This window comes from Amblyomma maculatum, chromosome 1, assembly GCF_055883805.1.
Source record: "Amblyomma maculatum isolate TAMU_Amacu chromosome 1, ASM5588380v1, whole genome shotgun sequence".
Taxonomy (NCBI): Eukaryota; Metazoa; Arthropoda; class Arachnida; order Ixodida; family Ixodidae; genus Amblyomma; species Amblyomma maculatum.
Genome location: NC_139344.1, coordinates 350,662,445 through 350,681,280, shown reverse-complemented (window position 1 = coordinate 350,681,280; position 18,836 = coordinate 350,662,445). Strand labels below are relative to the sequence as shown.

General features: G+C 43.7%; 1 protein-coding gene across 5 annotated transcripts; it reads left to right on the top strand.

Annotated features, from left to right (window-relative positions):
* Positions 1–1,005: 1,005 nt before the first annotated feature.
* LOC146207750 (uncharacterized) lies at positions 1,006–12,265 on the top strand. 5 transcript variants are annotated; one of them, XM_084590244.1, is made up of 8 exons: positions 1,006–1,211; positions 3,071–3,137; positions 4,240–4,337; positions 5,970–6,036; positions 6,867–6,937; positions 7,618–7,791; positions 9,652–9,777; positions 11,884–12,265. In XM_084590244.1, the coding sequence occupies exons 3-8, from the start codon at positions 4,320–4,322 to the stop codon at positions 12,067–12,069; spliced, it is 642 nt and encodes a 213-aa protein (XP_084446370.1). In that variant the 5' UTR covers positions 1,006–1,211; positions 3,071–3,137; positions 4,240–4,319; the 3' UTR covers positions 12,070–12,265. The 5 variants fall into 5 exon arrangements, with proteins under 5 accessions (XP_084446370.1, XP_084446364.1, XP_084446390.1 ...); XM_084590238.1 differs by lacking the exon at positions 3,071–3,137; XM_084590264.1 differs by lacking the exon at positions 5,970–6,036.
* The last annotated feature ends 6,571 nt before the right edge of the window (positions 12,266–18,836 follow it).

Here is an 18,836-nt window from a genome sequence, read left to right as displayed (position 1 = left end):
AGAAAAACTAGGGGAAGAGGAAATTCCAATGGGTTTCCACGAAAACAAAATTACAGTTAGGTCAATATATCCAATTGGCTGCCTTTTTCAATTCTGCAAAGAAATTATTGGTGGAATTATTCTACGACAGGGCACTATGACTACCGTAACACAACAAATTAAGATTTTCTTGAAGGTTTAATCAACATGAGTGTTCCAGGTTAGATATGAGGGAACGTGCACGTCTAATATTTTATGGTCGTCAGAAATCTGTACCTGGGCTTACCGGAACGTATAATCCCTTGTGATGATGTCTTGGATTGTTTTAAATAACAGAGCTTTATTTGGAATGCAGTTACGACACACTACAAGTAAAAATTGGAGTTGCAACACAGACCACGCAAACTCGCTTTCCTGCATGTTATAACGTGCCCCCAGTACGTCTTTTTGTTAGCGTGACAGTTCCGCAGTGCAACTCAGTAAATTATATTATTTCTTGTTTTTGATGTCCTGAATTTCCTCTGCTGCTACATGAACGTGTGTCTTAATAAACCTGACCCTTGTGGCTATGATATCGCCGACTTGACCTCGGTTGACCTTAGAGTTACCACTTCATCGCCATACTTTATTTGACGCTCGCAGGTCGAACGGTTTTATAGGCGTAGGTGAACAATATGAGAGACATAATGCGTGTGCCCATAAATCCGGAAGGTATCTGGTTATTCAAATTTATTCTTATCTGCCTATGCATTGATCTGCTTTCGCTGCAGATTTTACTTCCCCTTGCCAGTTATGTTACTTTTATAGGCTGCTATGCCTATTAGTGTAACGCGTCAGCAGAAACTAGTAGCGCTCTCTAGTGCGAATATTCCCGACAAGGCGCCTGGAGTTAGGACAAGACGCAGTAGAGGGCGATCTGCGTCCATACGTGTTAGAGTCGCCGGGAAATTTCCAGTGCCTCTAATACGTGTTACGGCGGCATCTGCTGCCGGCCTGCCACCCCCCCCCCCCCCCTCCCACCCCCTACATTACTGCCTTATATCGTGACGCTACATCGCCTGTTGCGTCAGCAGGAAGTCATTCGCTGAGATCGCACGCAATCAATTCGAGTATAGCCTGTGCAACACCATTCTATGATGTTTACTAATCGGCTGGCATGAGAGTGAACAGTGCAACTTCGAAGCGGAGCAATGGCCTCTCTAGGAACGTCAAGTATGACCTCATTAATCCAGGTGAAAGCATGTTTAATTTGTTTTGCGGCGTTTTTGTTATGCCAGCTTGATTTAGCCGCGGGGAAGAAAACTTCCGAAAACGAGCATGCTTGTGTCCTCCAGCGCCTATAAAAGTGGAATTCCTTGCTATTATATTAAAAGTGGCATGGTAGTATAATGGTTGGTTTATGGGTCAACGTCCCAAAAGGACTTAGGCTATCAGAGACGCCATGATAGTAAAATAATAATATTATCATTGTAACAATAGATTCCTCGAGGGACTTTTGTAATGTCTTCTGCTAGAAAACATAAAATAAACGCGTGTGATTTGTCTGGTTTGAACAGGTAGCACTATATATAGTTTCGATATATTACCACTTTAATGGCAGAAAATGAAATGGAACTCAAGAGACTTCCGATGCGCGTACAAGAAGAGAGTGAGAAGTTTGGGCTTAAACTGAACATTAAAAAGACAAAGATCATGGCGTCTTGTCCTATCAAGTCCTGGAGCATCAAGTGACAAGAAGTGGAAGCTGTGACAGATTTTCTCTTCTTGGGCTCCAAGATTACCTCGGAAGGAGACTGCAGCCATGAAATTAGGAGACGCCTGCTTCTGGGAAAGAGAGCAATGGTTAGCCTTGACCGCCTAGTAAAGAGCAGAGACATTAGTCTGCCAACCAAGATCCGTATAACTCGTGCTATGGTCTTTCCAGTTGTGATGTATGGATGCGAGAGTTGGACTGTGAAAAAGACTGACCGCCGAAGAATTGACGCGTTTGAATTGTGGTGCTGGCGAAGACTCTTGAGAGTTCCTTGGACTGCCAGAAGATCAAATCAGTCGATATTGTCGACCATAAACGCTGAATGCTCATTGGAGGGTCAAATTTTAAAGCTAAAGCTCGGCTACTTTGGTCATCTGATGAGAAGACAGGAGTCGCTGGAGAATGGTTTGATGTTGGGAAAGGTTGAAGGTCGCCGGAGAAGGGGTAGGCAGCGAACGCGATGGTTAGATGGCATCCTCGAGGCACTGCAGATGAAGTTATGTGATGTTAGGAAGATAGTGAGAGACCGGAAAGCGTGGCGTGACATGGTCCATAGGGTCACGAAGAGTCGAACACGACTGAACGACTGAACTGAACTGATATTGACATAAGACTCCGACTGACAGGAGCTATAGACTTGTGCAGCATTTTTGAGGTAGTCGAATTCATCGGGACTTTGAAAGCACAAGCCAAGCAGGCACTTTCGTCGGGCCTTCATTTCTGTTTGGACCACCAGCCTATGTTGGTGGTTCAAAATTATGGGGTATACTACAACTGTCTGATAATTATTATGTGCGACCCGTAACCATAGCCGAAGTGAAAAGTGTGCTATATTGTGCATCATTAGTATTTGGCTTAACCGCGTTAAATTCGTAGTCATTTTAAGCATCTTCCATTTTTCTACTTTGCTTAGACTCTGTAAGTACATCGATGGCGAGATGCCAAATAAGCTGATGTAAGGTCGGGGACCATGATGTTCGAAGTCCACCAATGCAGTAAACCCGTATGTTAGGTTAGAATCGTTTAGAACTACGCGTTTAAAATCGTACTTCATTTCCCGTTATGTTGTGTTCATGTTATGGTTGCTTCATCATCATCGTTGCATTGTAAAGCTGTCCGTTGTGGCAGGGGCAGAGTGCAGGGAGAAAAAAGTCTTAGGAAACAATCGTGGCAGATCTCTGCTGGCTCTTATGCCTAGCAACAATGGCAGGTGACAGTAGCTTTTTGCGTGTGTGCGACACCATTGACGCCGCCTTTTCGGCAGAGTGAGGATATTATGCTATCGGATAATATTTAACGATGCCGTTTAAGTGAAGGACGTATTGCCCGAATGTGTAGGTAACATTGAATGCTACCGGAAAGCGTGATGCTGCAGGCAAGTCTGATCAGAGCTATCCGTTATAAGGTGAGTTGTTCAGCTGAAGCATTTTTGTATAATTTCTTAGGAAAAGTGCTTGGCTGAGCCTTTCCTAATACTAGAAGCTTGCTGTTGTTATTTCCGCATTCTCTCAGACGTTCTTTTTTGCCTCATCTTGTGAGCTTTCCGCTTTCTCCTTCGTTTTTTCTGCAAATCTTTTAATCATATTAAAGAAAAGGTCTGTGCTCGGTACATTAAAAGGTAGGTTGGATTTATTTAGAGAAGTGCTTACTATACCCCTCATGTGTTGTTTTACGATCTTTCTCAGGGGCTAGTTCAGCAAACTCTAATGAGAGAATATTATCAGGCTGGACTGTCGTTGACTTCTAACACAAACATGAAATTTAAAAATTTAACTTTGCACTGTTCCCTTCTTTTCATGTGAGCAAAATTCCATCAACGCAATCTTGGCACAGATGATTGCTCTCTGGAGCTCGATTAGAGCTTCTATGCAACAACTCTTGGGCAGTAAGACAAATAAGTAGTCCTATTGCTAAGGCAGCACCTTCGAATTCAGCGCGACACACGAGGTGTTGATGAAGGCAGCGATACAACCAGCGCGCTCTATGTAAAAAGTGTACTGGTAGCGAGCACTCGAGTTTTGTTTCTTCGTCGTTACCTGGCATGTCGTGCTGATTGTTGAGATGTCCAACAATGTTTCGCTCCAAACGATACACGATCTCTAATATTTCGTTGTTGTTATGTCCTTAATTTTAAACTCGGAAAGGCTCAGCACAACGTGCTGTTTTGAACTTGTGCGCATCTCTCCAAGCTAACCTGCTTCTGTACCTCTACATTGGCTGCGCCGCCGTAACCGGAGCATTGTCACGTCTCTTCCGCGCTACCCGACGCCAGCCGTCCACTTCCTCTTGTCTTGCCTCCATCTCTGGACGGCAGCGGCATGGGAACATGCATGACGCAACTACTTTTGGCCGGGCTTGCAGACCGGTTTGGCTTTATGGTTTGTCACGTTATGTCGCTGCGATTTGTCATGTGAAAACGGTGACGAGCTATCACGTTTGACTAGTTTGGGGTAGAGCTTAATGTCGGTGTCGCAGCGGTCTCTATAAAATATTCGCTTAATGCGCAGGGCGCGTCGGTTGTAGCCAAAGTTCAACGTGACGTCAATGCAGCCGGAAGCGGAAATGGAAAAGCAGGAAGCCATATCGGATGCTGAGGCCGGATGGGGTGCGTACGAATAATATGTTGCGTTTCACGTCCTCAGCTAAGTGGCAGTAGGCTGAACAATAAATTCCTTTTGTTTGTTGACGTTGTCCGTTTTATTTGTTCAGACATTCGCGAGCGTCACAAAGTTCCGAAATGAAGAAGGCCATTTCCGTATGCGAAGTGCGTACGGAGAGTTTTATACCCTGCATATCAATCAGTGATATGCGTTTAGTGCACTTCCTGAAGCGATGCTATTGGACTGTCTCTTGAAGATGCGATCTACTCATTTTTATTAAGCAAATGTTTTTTTTTAGACAATGAAAGCTTTAGAACCTGAACTAAACTAGTACCTGAATGTGACTCTGAGAAGCATGACAGAATTCAGAACCTAAATTGTTTTTCCATATTGCAGCCGGTATCTACCGGCCCTGACAACGGGGGCACGAAATGTGAGAGCAGTGAGCCTTTGGAGCTCTGTAGACACGACTATTTGCTGTGCCACCTGGGCGGCGAAAGTTTAGGCAGCGACGGAGACATAAACGCGTACACTCGATGCAAGCATTGCGGATACCTCAGCGATGTGTGAAAACAGTTTCGTGTAAAAGTACACGTGCGAGATCTATTCATAGTAAATCATAAAGGTACCAGACCATAGAACAAAAGGCCACATCTCTTTTGTGTAAAATGGCAACAGAAAAAGCTAAAGACGTGAGAGCTAGGTGCCTCTAAACAATCTTTCCCCACCATTTTTTTTTTTTTTTTTTGCTTTGGGCGCATCCAACTGATGGTATTGTCTGTTCGGCGTGAAAGTTCTATGGGGACGAGATTTGCTTTAGAGAAGTCTTGTGCGCAATAAAGCTGCAAGATTTATTTAGAAGTTATGGTGCGCTTCAACAGGAGACGGCTGAAATAATTCGCCTTGGCACCATCAAAAAGAGTACGCCTTGTAGATCATGGTCCTTCCCTTGTGAGTGTGTACGCATTATGACGCTCTCTTCATTCCAGGCATTCGCACTTGTGCTGAGCATCCGTAACAATATCTGCCATTCATGCAAGCTATGAATATGATAAGGTAACATCCGTGCTGCTCAGTACAGTCTGAATTTAATTTCCTAAATACTATACACAGATTACACGAGAGCCAAACTTTCCGTAAGAGTTATATCTGTACGAAACAGCACCGCACTGAGTGCAAACTTCCAAATCCAGCTTCATGTAGAACGTGATGTCCACCACACACTGTATCTGGTGGACTTCAGAGTGATTTATAATTTCAGATTTTCTTTTGCTGCCAAGATTTCAGAATTCAAAATTTTCGTTTCAAATTCGTTTAAATATTTAGCTCACAGATTTTAAACCACATGTTATTGGTTCTGTGCAGCTTGGAACGCTTCACTTGAGCAGTATTTTCCATAGCTACTCAATAACTAACCCACTGAAAGTTTCACTATTCGGGAACATTTATGAGTTCCGCGTGGATACTGCTTTAAAATATTAGTATGCGTTTTCTGTTATGGGCTTTAGTTAAGGCACTAATTTTTTGTATGATGTGCGCGTGATTGTTTTGAGGTAGTGATCTTATTCCTCTCGGTATGTGACGACCATTTGTTAGTAATGTCATTTTTAAACAATAAATGCGACTTTGCCTTTCAGGGGACACCAGTGATAACAGATTCGCTGACTCCAGTGTTCAAGAAGTATAAGGCCTTTCACACCGGATGTAAATGTGCTCTTTGCTCAATACAAGGCTACGCCATTCGATATGCTCGAATAGCCGTTTTAAACGGAAGCTATAGCTTGTCATTCTTCAGTGGTTTATAATAAAAATTTTCCAGTGGTGTTTATGTGGGGTTGCTTGTTTGGTGAAAAACCAAAATTCTTTCTTAGTGCAAGCGCATTACAACGATATTGTGGCTGTGAGAAGACACTGCTGGAGTTAATGTGTTTATCAAATCGAAGTGAACGCATAGATTGTTAACTTCGGCTGCAGTAAGAATTCAAAGACTTGTGGACACGTAGTAGGCAATGGCTACCCTAACGACCCTGCCTTGTGTATTTGGTAGAGCTGCGGTAGGTGTAAGCTACGTTGTATAGTAAGGCGTAATGTACGCTTGTTCATTGTGTCTCATGGCTTCGAAGTCTTATGTGTCTTTCTGTGATCATATCATTTTATTATTCAGTAAAGCTTTAATCTCGGCACATTGTCATTACCCTCAGGTCTTAGGAGACATAAATAAGCGAGACTGGTGCAAAAATGATGATGATTATTATTTAACGAAACTTCAGCATTATGTATATTGCTCGTAGACTTGCTGGTAAGACGGGATGGGAACAGAAATAGCGCGAGCATACAAGAAAGTGAGCGCCATTTGTCTATTTTTTCTTTCCTCTTTGCCGACGCACTGGGGGATTTTATCTATTTTGATTTGCATCCACAGCATGTACAACCCTAATCTGTGAAGGCGTGACTTGATACCTTAAAATTGGTGAGGGGATGCACCAGCTCTGCTTCATGGCAAATGATTCAAACCTGTTTCGATCTGTTCGCAGTTGAATTTCCCCTTGAACCATCCGGATCCAGATCTTCCGAAACTTTGTCATCCGCCCAAGTATCTAGTACGGTACGTGGTACTGCCATTTCATTTCATCTAATGTAGCATGCCTACGAAGTACGAAGTGTTTTCAAAAACCTTTCTTACATCTCCATCCATACCAAAATTTGCGACTGGGTTGCTTTTCTAGTTTTCAAAATAATCAATCAAAGTAAAAGTACGCTAAGGGGCAATTATAATATTTAATAGTGTTTTAACGGTGATATACGCTTTTGGGGAAGATGCGCGCGCCTCACAGAACACATTTTGATTAATTTGAACTAGGCAAGGTTGTTCAATTGCCTGTGGAAATATTGATGTGCACTTGCAGGAATTAATACAAAGTGATATTAATATGCGAGATTCAAATAGAATAAATATTTACCCCTTTTTTCTCGAGGCCACGTAATACAAATTCGGGCGAAAACTATCAAGCCAAGACAGTAAACAAATTCGCGCTTTTACTTTTAAAAGTCCGAGGCAATTCACTGACTTAGGGAAAATATTATAAATCTTTCCCGGATCTCGTAAAAGAAATATTTAGCCACAATTGTAAAATATTCCTCAATATCACAAATGTCTTCAGTGGTATTGTGTGGAATGCCACAAATCCTTCCTTTTTGTATCTTTGTGGTCCTTTCTGTTTATTACGCTGATATATTCAAGTCAGGCTTTACAAGATTGATACCTTTTCTTTCTCCCAACAACAGACGCCTGAAGCAGTGTGTCCAGCAGTGCCTCATATCAAAGTCGAAAATGCAAACGTCGTCTACAATATATTTGTTCTCGGAGGAAAAGTAGACGAGGTTTGCAGTATTTTAGAGAATCAAACTCGAAGCGCTGATGATCACATCTACAATCCTTGGCGCCGGATTTCTACAAAGGTGAGTTAATATTCCAGACCACCCAAGTTTTAAGCACTGATCTGCACAACCTGAACGCGCTTCTCTAGCAAGTCTGTAGGTGATTATTATTAGTTTGCAGTTTGGCCATGGGGGCCAGGACGACATATGCTTGACAATGTGGTGTTAGGTGAAAAGGGATAGAATTATGACTCGCTGTTCGCCAAAAAAAGATGCTGAAATGCAGTGTAAACGCTGGAATATATGAATGCATATAGTTATGTCATTGATATGGTGTTGTGATATGGATTAAAAATATTAAATTTGAAGGGGAGCTAGAAACTGAGGTTTGGCATAAACATGAGGGCGAGGAGTTTCCCCCTACCGTTCTTGGCTACGGCGGTCTCCTGCCGGTGCCAAGGTACCCATATGAACATGCTGCCTTGAATACTAAAGCTTAACACTTTACAGTCTTATCAGAAATCCAATTTTGTGAAAATAGTATATAATTTCATTAAATGACACTATGGCGTTGTCGCCTAATAAAAGAGATGGATGGAATGGTATGTGATATAACATTTCCCAATATGGTGTGCGACGGCGCGTTTCATATAAAGGGCAGGTTTATAGTATATAGACAACTGAAAGCTGATCACTACAGTAGTCGCTCGAATTCCGGCGGCTGACCTCCCCAAAGTATTTGTGCGTTAGGTGTGTATGTCCAATTCGTAACCTTGACTGCACCACCTCGTAAAATCTGTTGTGATGGCAGTCCTTGCATTCTTTAATATTCGGTCAAACCAGATGCAATATATCATTTTCTTCTCGGTTCCATTCGAGCTGCCATTTCGCACTATCGCTTGCTTTATTGTTTTTCCGGTTGTCCTGGAAGGAAATTTTTATTTTCTAGACATCGTTTGTAGTATTTTCTGCTATGGAGTTAGCAAGTTCATTCCCAGTGGTACCAGCGTGGCTTCGAACCCAGTAAATATTCCTGTTGTAACCGCGTATCGCAAGTTGAAGTTGTATGAGGATACATGATAAGAGGGGGTTGTTCCTTCTATGTGTTGACCTGATTGCTGTCAAAATTTCTGGAATCTGTGTAAATTATACCATTTCTACTGTATTGGTTGCTTATAATGTCTAGAGCTGCTTCCTAGTTAGTAAGTGAATTTCTCAACATATCTGGGCAAAGAAAAAAAAAAACACCAGGAAATGAAAACACACACGAAAAATGTCACCGATGTTCATTGTGCTAGATCACACCGTGTTTCTGTTTTGAAGCTTGCCTACGTTTAACTGGTGTGCCTGGTATATGCGGTGATATTTGCAATTTTTGACTAAGACGTATTATTCAATCCATGCTTGACTTGAATATTGAAAGCTAACCAATATTTATCATTATAATTGAATTTTATTCACATCTCTGAACTTAGTACTGTGACAATAATACGACAAGAATGCAGCTTTATATACCTTCGCTCTGTGCAAAGTCTAACCCACGAGCTTGCGCGTTAATGCATTGAAAAAGTTTATTCACCAAATAAGTTATCCATAAATCGAGCCGTCGATAACAAAAGGGTCTTCAATAACGAAGAAACATTCTGTGCATGAAATGAAAGCTAATTTTCAATCTTATGAGGTCACAGGCAATCAATCTCTATTATTTATTTCACTTGTTTCCGCGCGCGCTTATGTGTGTGTGTGCGTGCGTGAAGGGTTCAACCGTATTCGGCCATCTTTACACACGAACAGCAGTTTCGCCTGGTTATGCGATCTTTTTTGAGGTTCACGAGAGAACACATTGTTCATGCTGAATTCTTCATATTTCTTTTAATGTAAAGTGTTTGGCGTATACCTTTCCTATGGCTAAACCTTGCACCTTTCGCCGCCGTTTCACAGGTATGGCTCCTGCTGTTGTTTTTTCTGGCTCTTCTGAGCATGGTCTTGGGATTTCTGAATCTGACATCTTACACGATGCACGATGCAAGGGCGGCAGTCATTGAATCCTGGAACGAACATATCTCGGTATGTATATGTGGCGATGGGCAAATGCATGGTAGAAGGATGTAATTATCAAATCTCTGTTTTCTATGTTTTCGTTTTTCTTTTTCGAGAGATTTCCGTTGCCTCAGTGAATAAAAAGGATGGTTATATAAATTAATATGGTTGGGATACCTATACAAGTAGATATAAAAATTGTATCCTAACTAAAATGATTTCAGATTTAAAAACATAAGCTATCTATTGAAGGTAAGCCAAGTGAAGATTGCAGTGTGAAGTGGTTAGCATTTTTGTTCGGTACGCGTTAATAATTTGTTGTCATTAATTCATTACACTTTTATATATTGCTCTAAACTCGCATATGTGAATTGCGATTTAGTGGAGTGCGATGAAAATGGCGCAAACGTGGTGCTTCCGACGATTTAACCTTTGCGTAACCATGTTATTGTGCAGAAATGTAAGTCTGACAATTAACGATTTAATTGTGACAACGTGCTTCCTGCGCTAGAATGCGTGAAGGTTACAGCGCTCTCATACGTGGCTTAATAGAGCACTGCTTAATTTGTGACCTCTCCACTGCCCGCTGCAATAATTTGTATTGCTGCTGGCTTTGGCATAACGCTGCTGAGGGCGTTACGTGCATGTAGACTCTGCTGTGAAGGTCATTGCGCAATTTGCAACACATGTGCAGACCGCATGTTCTGCGTGAACTAAGAGATCAAATGCACGTTTGAGTGTGACTCGTCAAACATTAGTTACTTAATTCCTAGTCCCGACTCCAAGACTTCAGTCTGCAAAGCAGAAGTACTTGAGATAGACACGCGAACTCTAAGAAAAGCCAGCGTTTTGTTGTCATGGCAACGGTATGCATAAAAAAAAAAACAGCCCATGCTCGAGTAGAATTCAGACCTCTGCCGGCGGAAACATTGCCTTTGTTTTCCATGTAACACGAATGAAATCATAGGGAATACGCAAGCTTCACGGATCATAAGGGACCGACGCGGCGGGTTCAGATAAGCTAAGTATGCTCGTGTTGTTGTCCAGTCTAGCTTGACGGCTTTCTTGATTACCGCCCCCTCGTCCAATGACCGCACGCAATACACATCTTGGCTTATAAATCCTCCTTGGACCTTATGCTCCTATGAACGTAAAAAAAGATTAATATCATCGCCATCACCATTATCAGTCGGGCAACACTAACAGCAAGGCATATGCCTCTCCCATATCCCGCCATTTCACCTGGTATTGTGCCAGCTGCATGCACATGACCCCTGCAATCTTCCTAATCTCACCCGCCCGCGTAACATTCTGGCGCCCCCTGATACGCTTGCGTTCTCTTGAAATCCAGTTTGTCACTCTTGGCGACCATCGGTTATCCTCCATTCGCTCTGTATGCCTTGCCCATACAGGAATGTTTAATTCGCGCTTGTTCCCTGACGCACTGTGCACATGTTTCTCGTCTCTTAAAAATCACAATTTTCCTCGCGATAGCTATGCGTTTTTCTCAAATGGAGGCCAACATAGCAGGAACTAGATTTCTCGACTGATTACAATACGAAGCGATCATCGCATACGCGTTTATTGAAATTAAATAAGAAAATAACAGCAGCCAAAATGAAGAATTAAAAGAGTCGACGTTTCAACGCCGACTTGTTCCTCATCGGGTGTGACTTCAGGCGAGTCGTAGCTTACCTTTTCAAACCGTCATTTAGTCGTCCGGGCCGATAATGGATGTGAGAAAAGGGAAAAGTTTCTAAAGAGCGATTTACGTAAAGGAACCCTGTACGTACTGAAACGTCATGTGTTTTCATGTTTCATTTTTGTTTGCGTTCTTTGCTAACTTTCACTGAATTGCATTCTTAGACCGACAGACCATTGCTGACTGTCTTCTTAGTTTATAGAAATTTGCTTGTAAATTGATGGCACAAGTTCTGTTTAAAGTTTTTATGTCGTTCTTATATAGTATTTTTAATGTGTTGAATGCGCCGAAGTATACAATAGTGGTGATATCTAACGTTCGTTACACCTGCAGTAATTCTCTAACGTTTAACGATTTCACAGTTATGACAGATTGTGCCGCGTTTATATTTTGTAATAACAAACCATGCGCAATTTATCTCTTTTGTGCAGGTATGGCTCTTGCTGTTGTTTTTCCTGGCCCTTCTGAGCATCGTACTTGGATTCCCGGACGTTAAATTTTGTAGGACGAGTGGTAGGAGATCTGCGGGTCTCGAACCCTGGAACGAGTACTTCTGGATACTATTTTTTGTTTTTATTCAGAGATGGATTTTGCCTCACGTCACAAAATGGATATGAGATGAGAGATATCAATGATATTTCAATAAATGAAACAATCATAAGTCGACTAAGAGCACGTAATGCGAATGTTAGAGCGCGTACCATGATGTGACGAAAAATATTTTTCTACTGACATCTGTTCTCCTTCCCTCGAGGTCACACAGCCGGATCGGATTTACCTAAGCATGCAAAAATACTATTAAAACAATCTATTTTCCAAAGTCTTGTATGGGAGTGAGTTAAGCTGTACGTTTGTTTACACACAATGCCTAACGTGTCCTCCTCATTCATGGGCTCTTGTTACAGACGTTTCTTTTCTCGGTACAAACACTTGAGGTTTTCCCTGTGACAACCGCATCTGAATGGGTATTTCTTACATGGCAGGAACGCTAGACAAGAACTAATCTTGTGGAACATGACAAATCTCGCGCACGGGATTTCGTTCCAAGAGCCTAGAAAGGTTCTTGCCTTAAAAACCGTCGGTTCTCATGGGGCTCTGTTCTTAAGCTACGAACGGCAACCTAGCTCCCAGCCGTAAGGGTGTCGCGTAAACGAGCACCCTCGCAGTTGCGTCCGAGACAGGGTTCAAGGTTCCGTAACGGTTCGAGCCCAGTCTTTGAGCTAGCGCGCTTCTCTTTTTTCACACCTCCGGACTGCTTCGTCTCCAACACTTGCTACATAAAAGCACCCCCCCCCCTCCCCCCTTGCTTCGGGAACCATCGACCCGATGCTAAATTGAGGAGCAGAATAGTGGTCACTGCAATCTATCATAAAAAGGCTTCAAGCGGGGCAAGTGGACCGCTTGGGACGTCGGAGCGCTGGTTCTTCGTGAGGAGGAACTTCATAGTCCACGTCACCAACGCGTCGAAGAATGCGATAGGGACCTACATAACGGCTCAAGAGTTTTTCACCGAATCCGCGTCGTCGAATATGGTACCAAACATAGACAAGGTCACCGGGAAGACAATCTGCAGTCCGTCGCCGTATATTGTAGCGTTCTGCATCTCAGTCTTGCTGCTTCCGGATTCACACCCTTTCTAGTTGGCGAGCCTCCTCGGCGCGGCGTAGAAAAGTGGCAACATCGTCACTTGTGATTTATTCGACATGGGGTAGCATGGCGCCGAGCGTGGTCGTCATGTCTCGTCCGTACAGGAGGCTGAACGGAGTAATGTTGATGGTTTCCTGAACGTAGGTATTGTATGCGAATGTGACGTAAGGTAAAACATCGCCACAAGTTGTTGTTTTTTTATTGCGCAAGTATGCCCTTCAGCATAAGGGTCTAAACATATTGACACAGGCCTGTGGCCTCAATGAAACCCAACAGCTTTCGGTGGTGTGGGCCATGTGTCCGTACTCCTGTGTCAGGCGGTCTGGTAGGATGGTAAGAGTGGCTTCTAAGGTGTACCTTGCGGGCCACGCGAATACCAGGACAAGTTGTTAGGAAGTGGTCCAGTATGTCCTCCGTAGCAGGAGCTGGGCAGAAAGGGTAGTTGAGGGGAGCAGTCTGGGTGGTCCAGGACAGGGTTTACAGCAGTCGTTAACGCAGCACCCACGCGGATTCTTCTCAGCGCCACCTCCTCACGGCGAGTTAAACCACCGGGAAGATTTGATCCACACGATGTAATTAAAGCACGCGTGGAGCGGCGAAGAAATTCTTTCGCGGGCACTACGGCATCTCCTGCGGACAACTTTACCATAGACAGATGATATGTCACTCTCTGGGAACAGGCCGCGTCATCAGTTTCTGTGAGACGGAGCGTAGTGTGGGGAGCCCAAATCACACGCACAGGGCGACGAAATATTTGCACAATATTGCAAATATTGTTGATAATGTCAAAGGTATTACCCATACTCTGTAATGCTCAGACTGCTTGGCTCTATTCTGTGTGTGAGATCAAAATGGTCGGCGGTACAGCATATAGGCTTTCTGCTAATGTAGACAAACCGTCGCGAATGGCAACGAGCTCTGCTATTAAAGAATGAAGGTGCGTTTCTTCTGTTCTATATGAACATATCTGGCGTATTTCAGGAAGCATTGGACAACTGAAGGTAGTATGTAAAATCTCATAGTCAGTGCTTGCGTTTACATAAGCTTGAAGCGCCCCTGCAATAATGATCGGGCTCTGCTTCTTCCACTGAATGTTGAACTTGGCGCTTTTCTCATGGCAGGCGATTGTTTGTCATCTGTGGTCGCTTCCATGGAGGTTCTGAAGGTGTTGCTTCAAGTAGCGTATCAAAATAATGAGCTTATGCAGTTTCATCGCAGATGAGTCCATTGATGAGGACTGTTCAATGTAGGATCAAACAGACACAGTGAATATATGATTTAAAATAACTTGCTTAAAATTGGTTATAGCGGACACATAGATACGTTGATTGAATACACATAAAGAAGCAAGAAAAGTAAAATCTATGACAGCAGAAAGCGGCGTCTATCATCTGCTGTGCTGTTAACGAGTGGTTTGATGGGAGGAAAGAAATTACATGTGTTAAAAGATGCTGAACTATAGTAACTCTTATTATCAAAATTATCGGGTCACAGCTACCGTAGGTGTGTAAGAAAAACATGTGTGAATTTTTTGAACTGCAAATAAACTTCCACATGTGGCACTAACTAAGCGCACCAGCTACAAACAAGTCGACACGATCACTCCGAAAGGGCCGATGATGTCGTGGAAAGCAAAGCATTAAAAATATGTATACGTGAAAGTAATGATTTTGTTTTCGTGCGGATTATCCGCGCATTTGTCTCAGCGTAACGGAGATCGTGGAGAAATGCAATTTAGTTAATGAAACTGTCGATATGTCATTGTCTCTTATAATAACCTCTCGTAAAGCCGGCGGTAATGAATAGTTGAAGTTGTGTTCTACGCATTTTGTTCGGCATATGACGACAATCCAGGGTTCGCAAAACGTGTGCTGTTAATAGCATCGGTAAGTAGTAGCCATACGACTAACAAAGAGACGAGAAATACCGTGGTAAAAAAAAAGCACAAATTTATATATTTGAATGAAGGCTGAGCTGTCCAGGAATTATGTTGGTCACGATGAACTCTGGCTGCGCTATCGGAGGCAAATGCGGCGTTTTGCCGTGTGAACTTCGACTAAGCTGCATTTTCAACCCCATAACAGCTATCTTCAGTGCCGAGAAAGCCGCCGGGGCTCCAGCAGCCTTGTCAGTCTTTTTGCTTCGATAAGCCGCGCTCCCGCTTATCGAAAACGCAGAAAACGTGACGCTGCGATGCAGCGCAGTCGAAGCTCCCAACAGCACAGTGTGGCTGGCAGAATGTACAGGATTCACGAAAGCAATTTCGTACGACTTGTAACTACCAACTTTCTTGACATGCTAGCTTGTCTTTCAGACCATATATGCACCGCTGAAATTAGTCATTTATGAGAAAGCCAAGGTGGAGCACCTGCAAGGAGAAAAAAAGGGATGTATATGCAACTTACTGCAGACACGCAAACATATCGCAGTCGGTCATACTCACCGTGGCCGCAAAGGAAACAGGATAGTTCGCCGTAGAAGATGGCGGCGGAACAGCCCTGAAGCAGCGAAGCCGCAAATTAGAAAAAGTGGTCAACCCACCTTGGCTGCAGCGGAAACACGACGTGCTGCAGACCGCAGGCAGCGTCCGTTCTTCAGAGTTGCTGGCTGGGGCTGGCGAGAATTTCCGTGCGCCGTGTACGGCCGCAAACCACATGTCGGTTAAAGGCACATCTGCGCCCGGCATTCCGGTGCGTCGACATAGTGGCTCGGTGAGCAACGGCGTTCGGCACGGGTTTTTACTCAGTGACGCAAGCGGCAGCGGCCTCGCATATCTAAACACCCTTGAGGCAGCGAGCAAAGCTGGATTGCAAACCTGCAGTGTTTTTCGCCAATCATAAATGACGCTACCCACTCGGTGGAGTTCGACCTCGGGAGCCGCTGAGACCTGCTGCGTGAAACCTGGAGCCCATAGGACTCCGTAAACACGGAGAAGGGGCCATACGAAGGAAGACAAAAAGGATGGGATAGGTGTGCGCCGCGAATACTCTGTATGAATGCAGATGCTAGAGAACAAACCACTTCAGTTCACTTTGAAAAATTAATCCTGATGACGCCACAAATTGGCGAAGACGATTGGATATCGAAAGTGATCCCACAACAGCACAGAAGAGCGCGGGAAACACACTTAAAGAATAAAGAAGACTAGGTGTCGGGCCAAACACAAGAGGGGAAAGTTTCTTCCTCAGTTCATAACAACATAAGCATGGACGTTCTTCGCATTGCTGATTTTGATCATCACGTAGACCCCGTAGATCCGCGCGTAACGGTGGACACAATGGCACGTGAGATTCGAGAACTACCTGATTACTACCAACATCAGCGACGATAGGAGAGCAACGTTATTTCATCTTGCGGGAGAGGCTGTCTAAGACATTTTTAGGACACTCCCAGCCATAGATGATTCGTACAAAACCCCGACTGAAAGACTACAAACTCAGTTTCCACTAAATAAAGACGGATTATTCGAGCGCCTCGTATTTCGCCAAGCGAAGCGAAGGGAAACTAAAATAGATCAGTTTCCCGTACATCCAGGACAGCTTCCAGCTATGCGCAAATTCGGCAACCTGGACAAAGAAATTCTATCCCAAATTATAGAAGGCACCAGATCATCGTGGTTAAGAAGAATCGCCTTTCGACAGCAGGAGTTTGCGCTGAACCATTTGCTTATCGAGGGACGCCGCCTAGTAAATGCGAAATAAAGTCTGCTATAGAGAAACATATGGCATTGGCGATTAAGGAAGATAGTGACAAAGAAGCAGCAGGGCAACCTTCAGGAGAAAAAAAAAACAAATTCACAAAACAAGATTTGATCGTGTTGTGGTAGAAAGAGGCCACATGAAGGAGGAAAAGAAATTTTCGGGATGGGGAGCCGTGCACACGCCATAACTGCAGAAAAAAAAAATTGTTTGGATGCGTTGATCGCCGAGCGAACCCTCCAAAACTTGGAGCCAAGAAAACAGATGCCCGGAAAAAGAGCTCTAGTGCATAAAAGGCCACAAGTGCAAGAATCCATCTACAGTAGTAGAACTCAGTAGAGTCAAGGTGGAATTCTGTCTGAACACGTGAACCGGAGTCGACGTGACAGGTGGAAATGCCTTGGAGGGACATCTTAAGAGCACTGTTGCAAGAAACGAGCATATTGGGCCGTAGGGAAGTGTGTGCGGCCCTTTCAATCTTGATAAACTTCAGAGCCAATATGAAAGCCAAGAAAGAAGGAGGTATAAACAAACGTTTATTTCATCAAGGGGGGGGGGGGGACGCACCTCTACTGAGATAAGAACTGCATGTGACCTGGGTCTCAGCGAAGTCATAAACGGAGCTGTAAACAACCGTCGTGTGGACCATAAGAAATGTTTTCCAAACCTTCCTAAGGGGTTCGTAAAACTGAACCACCACTTGCAAGTAAAGCTCATAAATCAAAGAAGGCCTGAGACCTGTAGCCTCCCACACAGAAGGATCCCTTTAAAATTACGAAACGGAGTGTAGAAGTAGCTATAGAGGCCTGAAATCCCCATAACTGAGGCAGCAAAAGGACCGACCGCGTTTGTTTCTTCAATAGGGGTCGGCGCAAAACAAAGTAGTCCAAGTGCAGTTAGGATGTGCGTGGACATGCAGAATCTAAACGTCCCATACTGGCGATTGAAGATATCAGTACCCCGAATGGTGCCAAGTGTTTCTCGAAGTCGCACCTGATTGAGCGCTCGACAAATGAGGCTTCACGAAACGTCGTGACAGATAATCCCGCTCGCCACGCACTGCGGACTAAGAAGGCACAAAAGGCTTCCCTTTGAAATAAAGGGCGTAGGAGAAATTTTCAGAGACTCCAACCGACATATTTTTCCTCACAAAGAGGGAATAATCATCGTAAGCGATGATATTTTAGTCTCTGGAAGTTTTCTCTAAGAGCACAATCACCTGCTCTGCTTGGTGCTAAACGCATCGCAAGAGGCCGTACTGATTTTTTTGGTTGATGAATACTTTTTTGTTAACGACTAATGTAAGGAGGATGGTGAGTAAGATGGTCGGGAGCTCCTGAGCCGAGGCGGGGCTCCGCGGCCCACTCTGTTAGAAAATTTGGGGGAAAACGTCAATGTAACTCGGTCTGAAAGTCGGTACGCTGGCCAATGCGTGGTTCATCTTCGAAACCGGAACTTTTACATAAACTAGAAATGAGAAACTAAAGCGCATCCACATTGGCAGTTCCTTATAATAGTGTTTGGTGATACGCACAGAGATTACAGACTTATTACGAGGCTAAGTCAATGCAGCGTTTTATGTTCTGTCGGATAAATACCGAAACTACCGTACCACAAAAGGCCAAATGTCAACTAGCATGAATTCACATGAGCAGTAACAGAGCGCCTAGCGCTGGCATATAGCGCTTTGGCTTACATATATGTAGCTGGAAAAAACAATTTCCAGTCAGCAACGCATCATTTTTGCTGGTGCGGACGTGTACTGCTCTCTTACATGCTACTTTGCGAACTGAAGTAAATGGAGCGCTCACCACAAGAAGGATGGATGCAAGATCATCTCCTTTGAAACGGGCTGCATGGTGACAGTTGCCACGAAGGTCGTTTTTTTTTTTTTCCTTATATATATTGAGCGCCAACGATATCTACATTTCAGCTACTAAATTTTTATATCTACACTTCTTAGCTTGTCACATCTGCTGCTCTTCACCACTCGCTGAAAACTTGCCACTAACTTTTTGCTAACTGACATTGCAGATTCG

Excerpts from the sequence above, each read along its gene's own strand:
- LOC146207750 (XM_084590238.1), top strand. Across the intron at positions 6,037-6,866 it reads TAAGGCCTTTCACACCGGAT|TTGAATTTCCCCTTGAACCA; the intron begins GTAAATGTGCTC and ends ATCTGTTCGCAG. Across the intron at positions 6,938-7,617 it reads CCGCCCAAGTATCTAGTACG|ACGCCTGAAGCAGTGTGTCC; the intron begins GTACGTGGTACT and ends TCCCAACAACAG.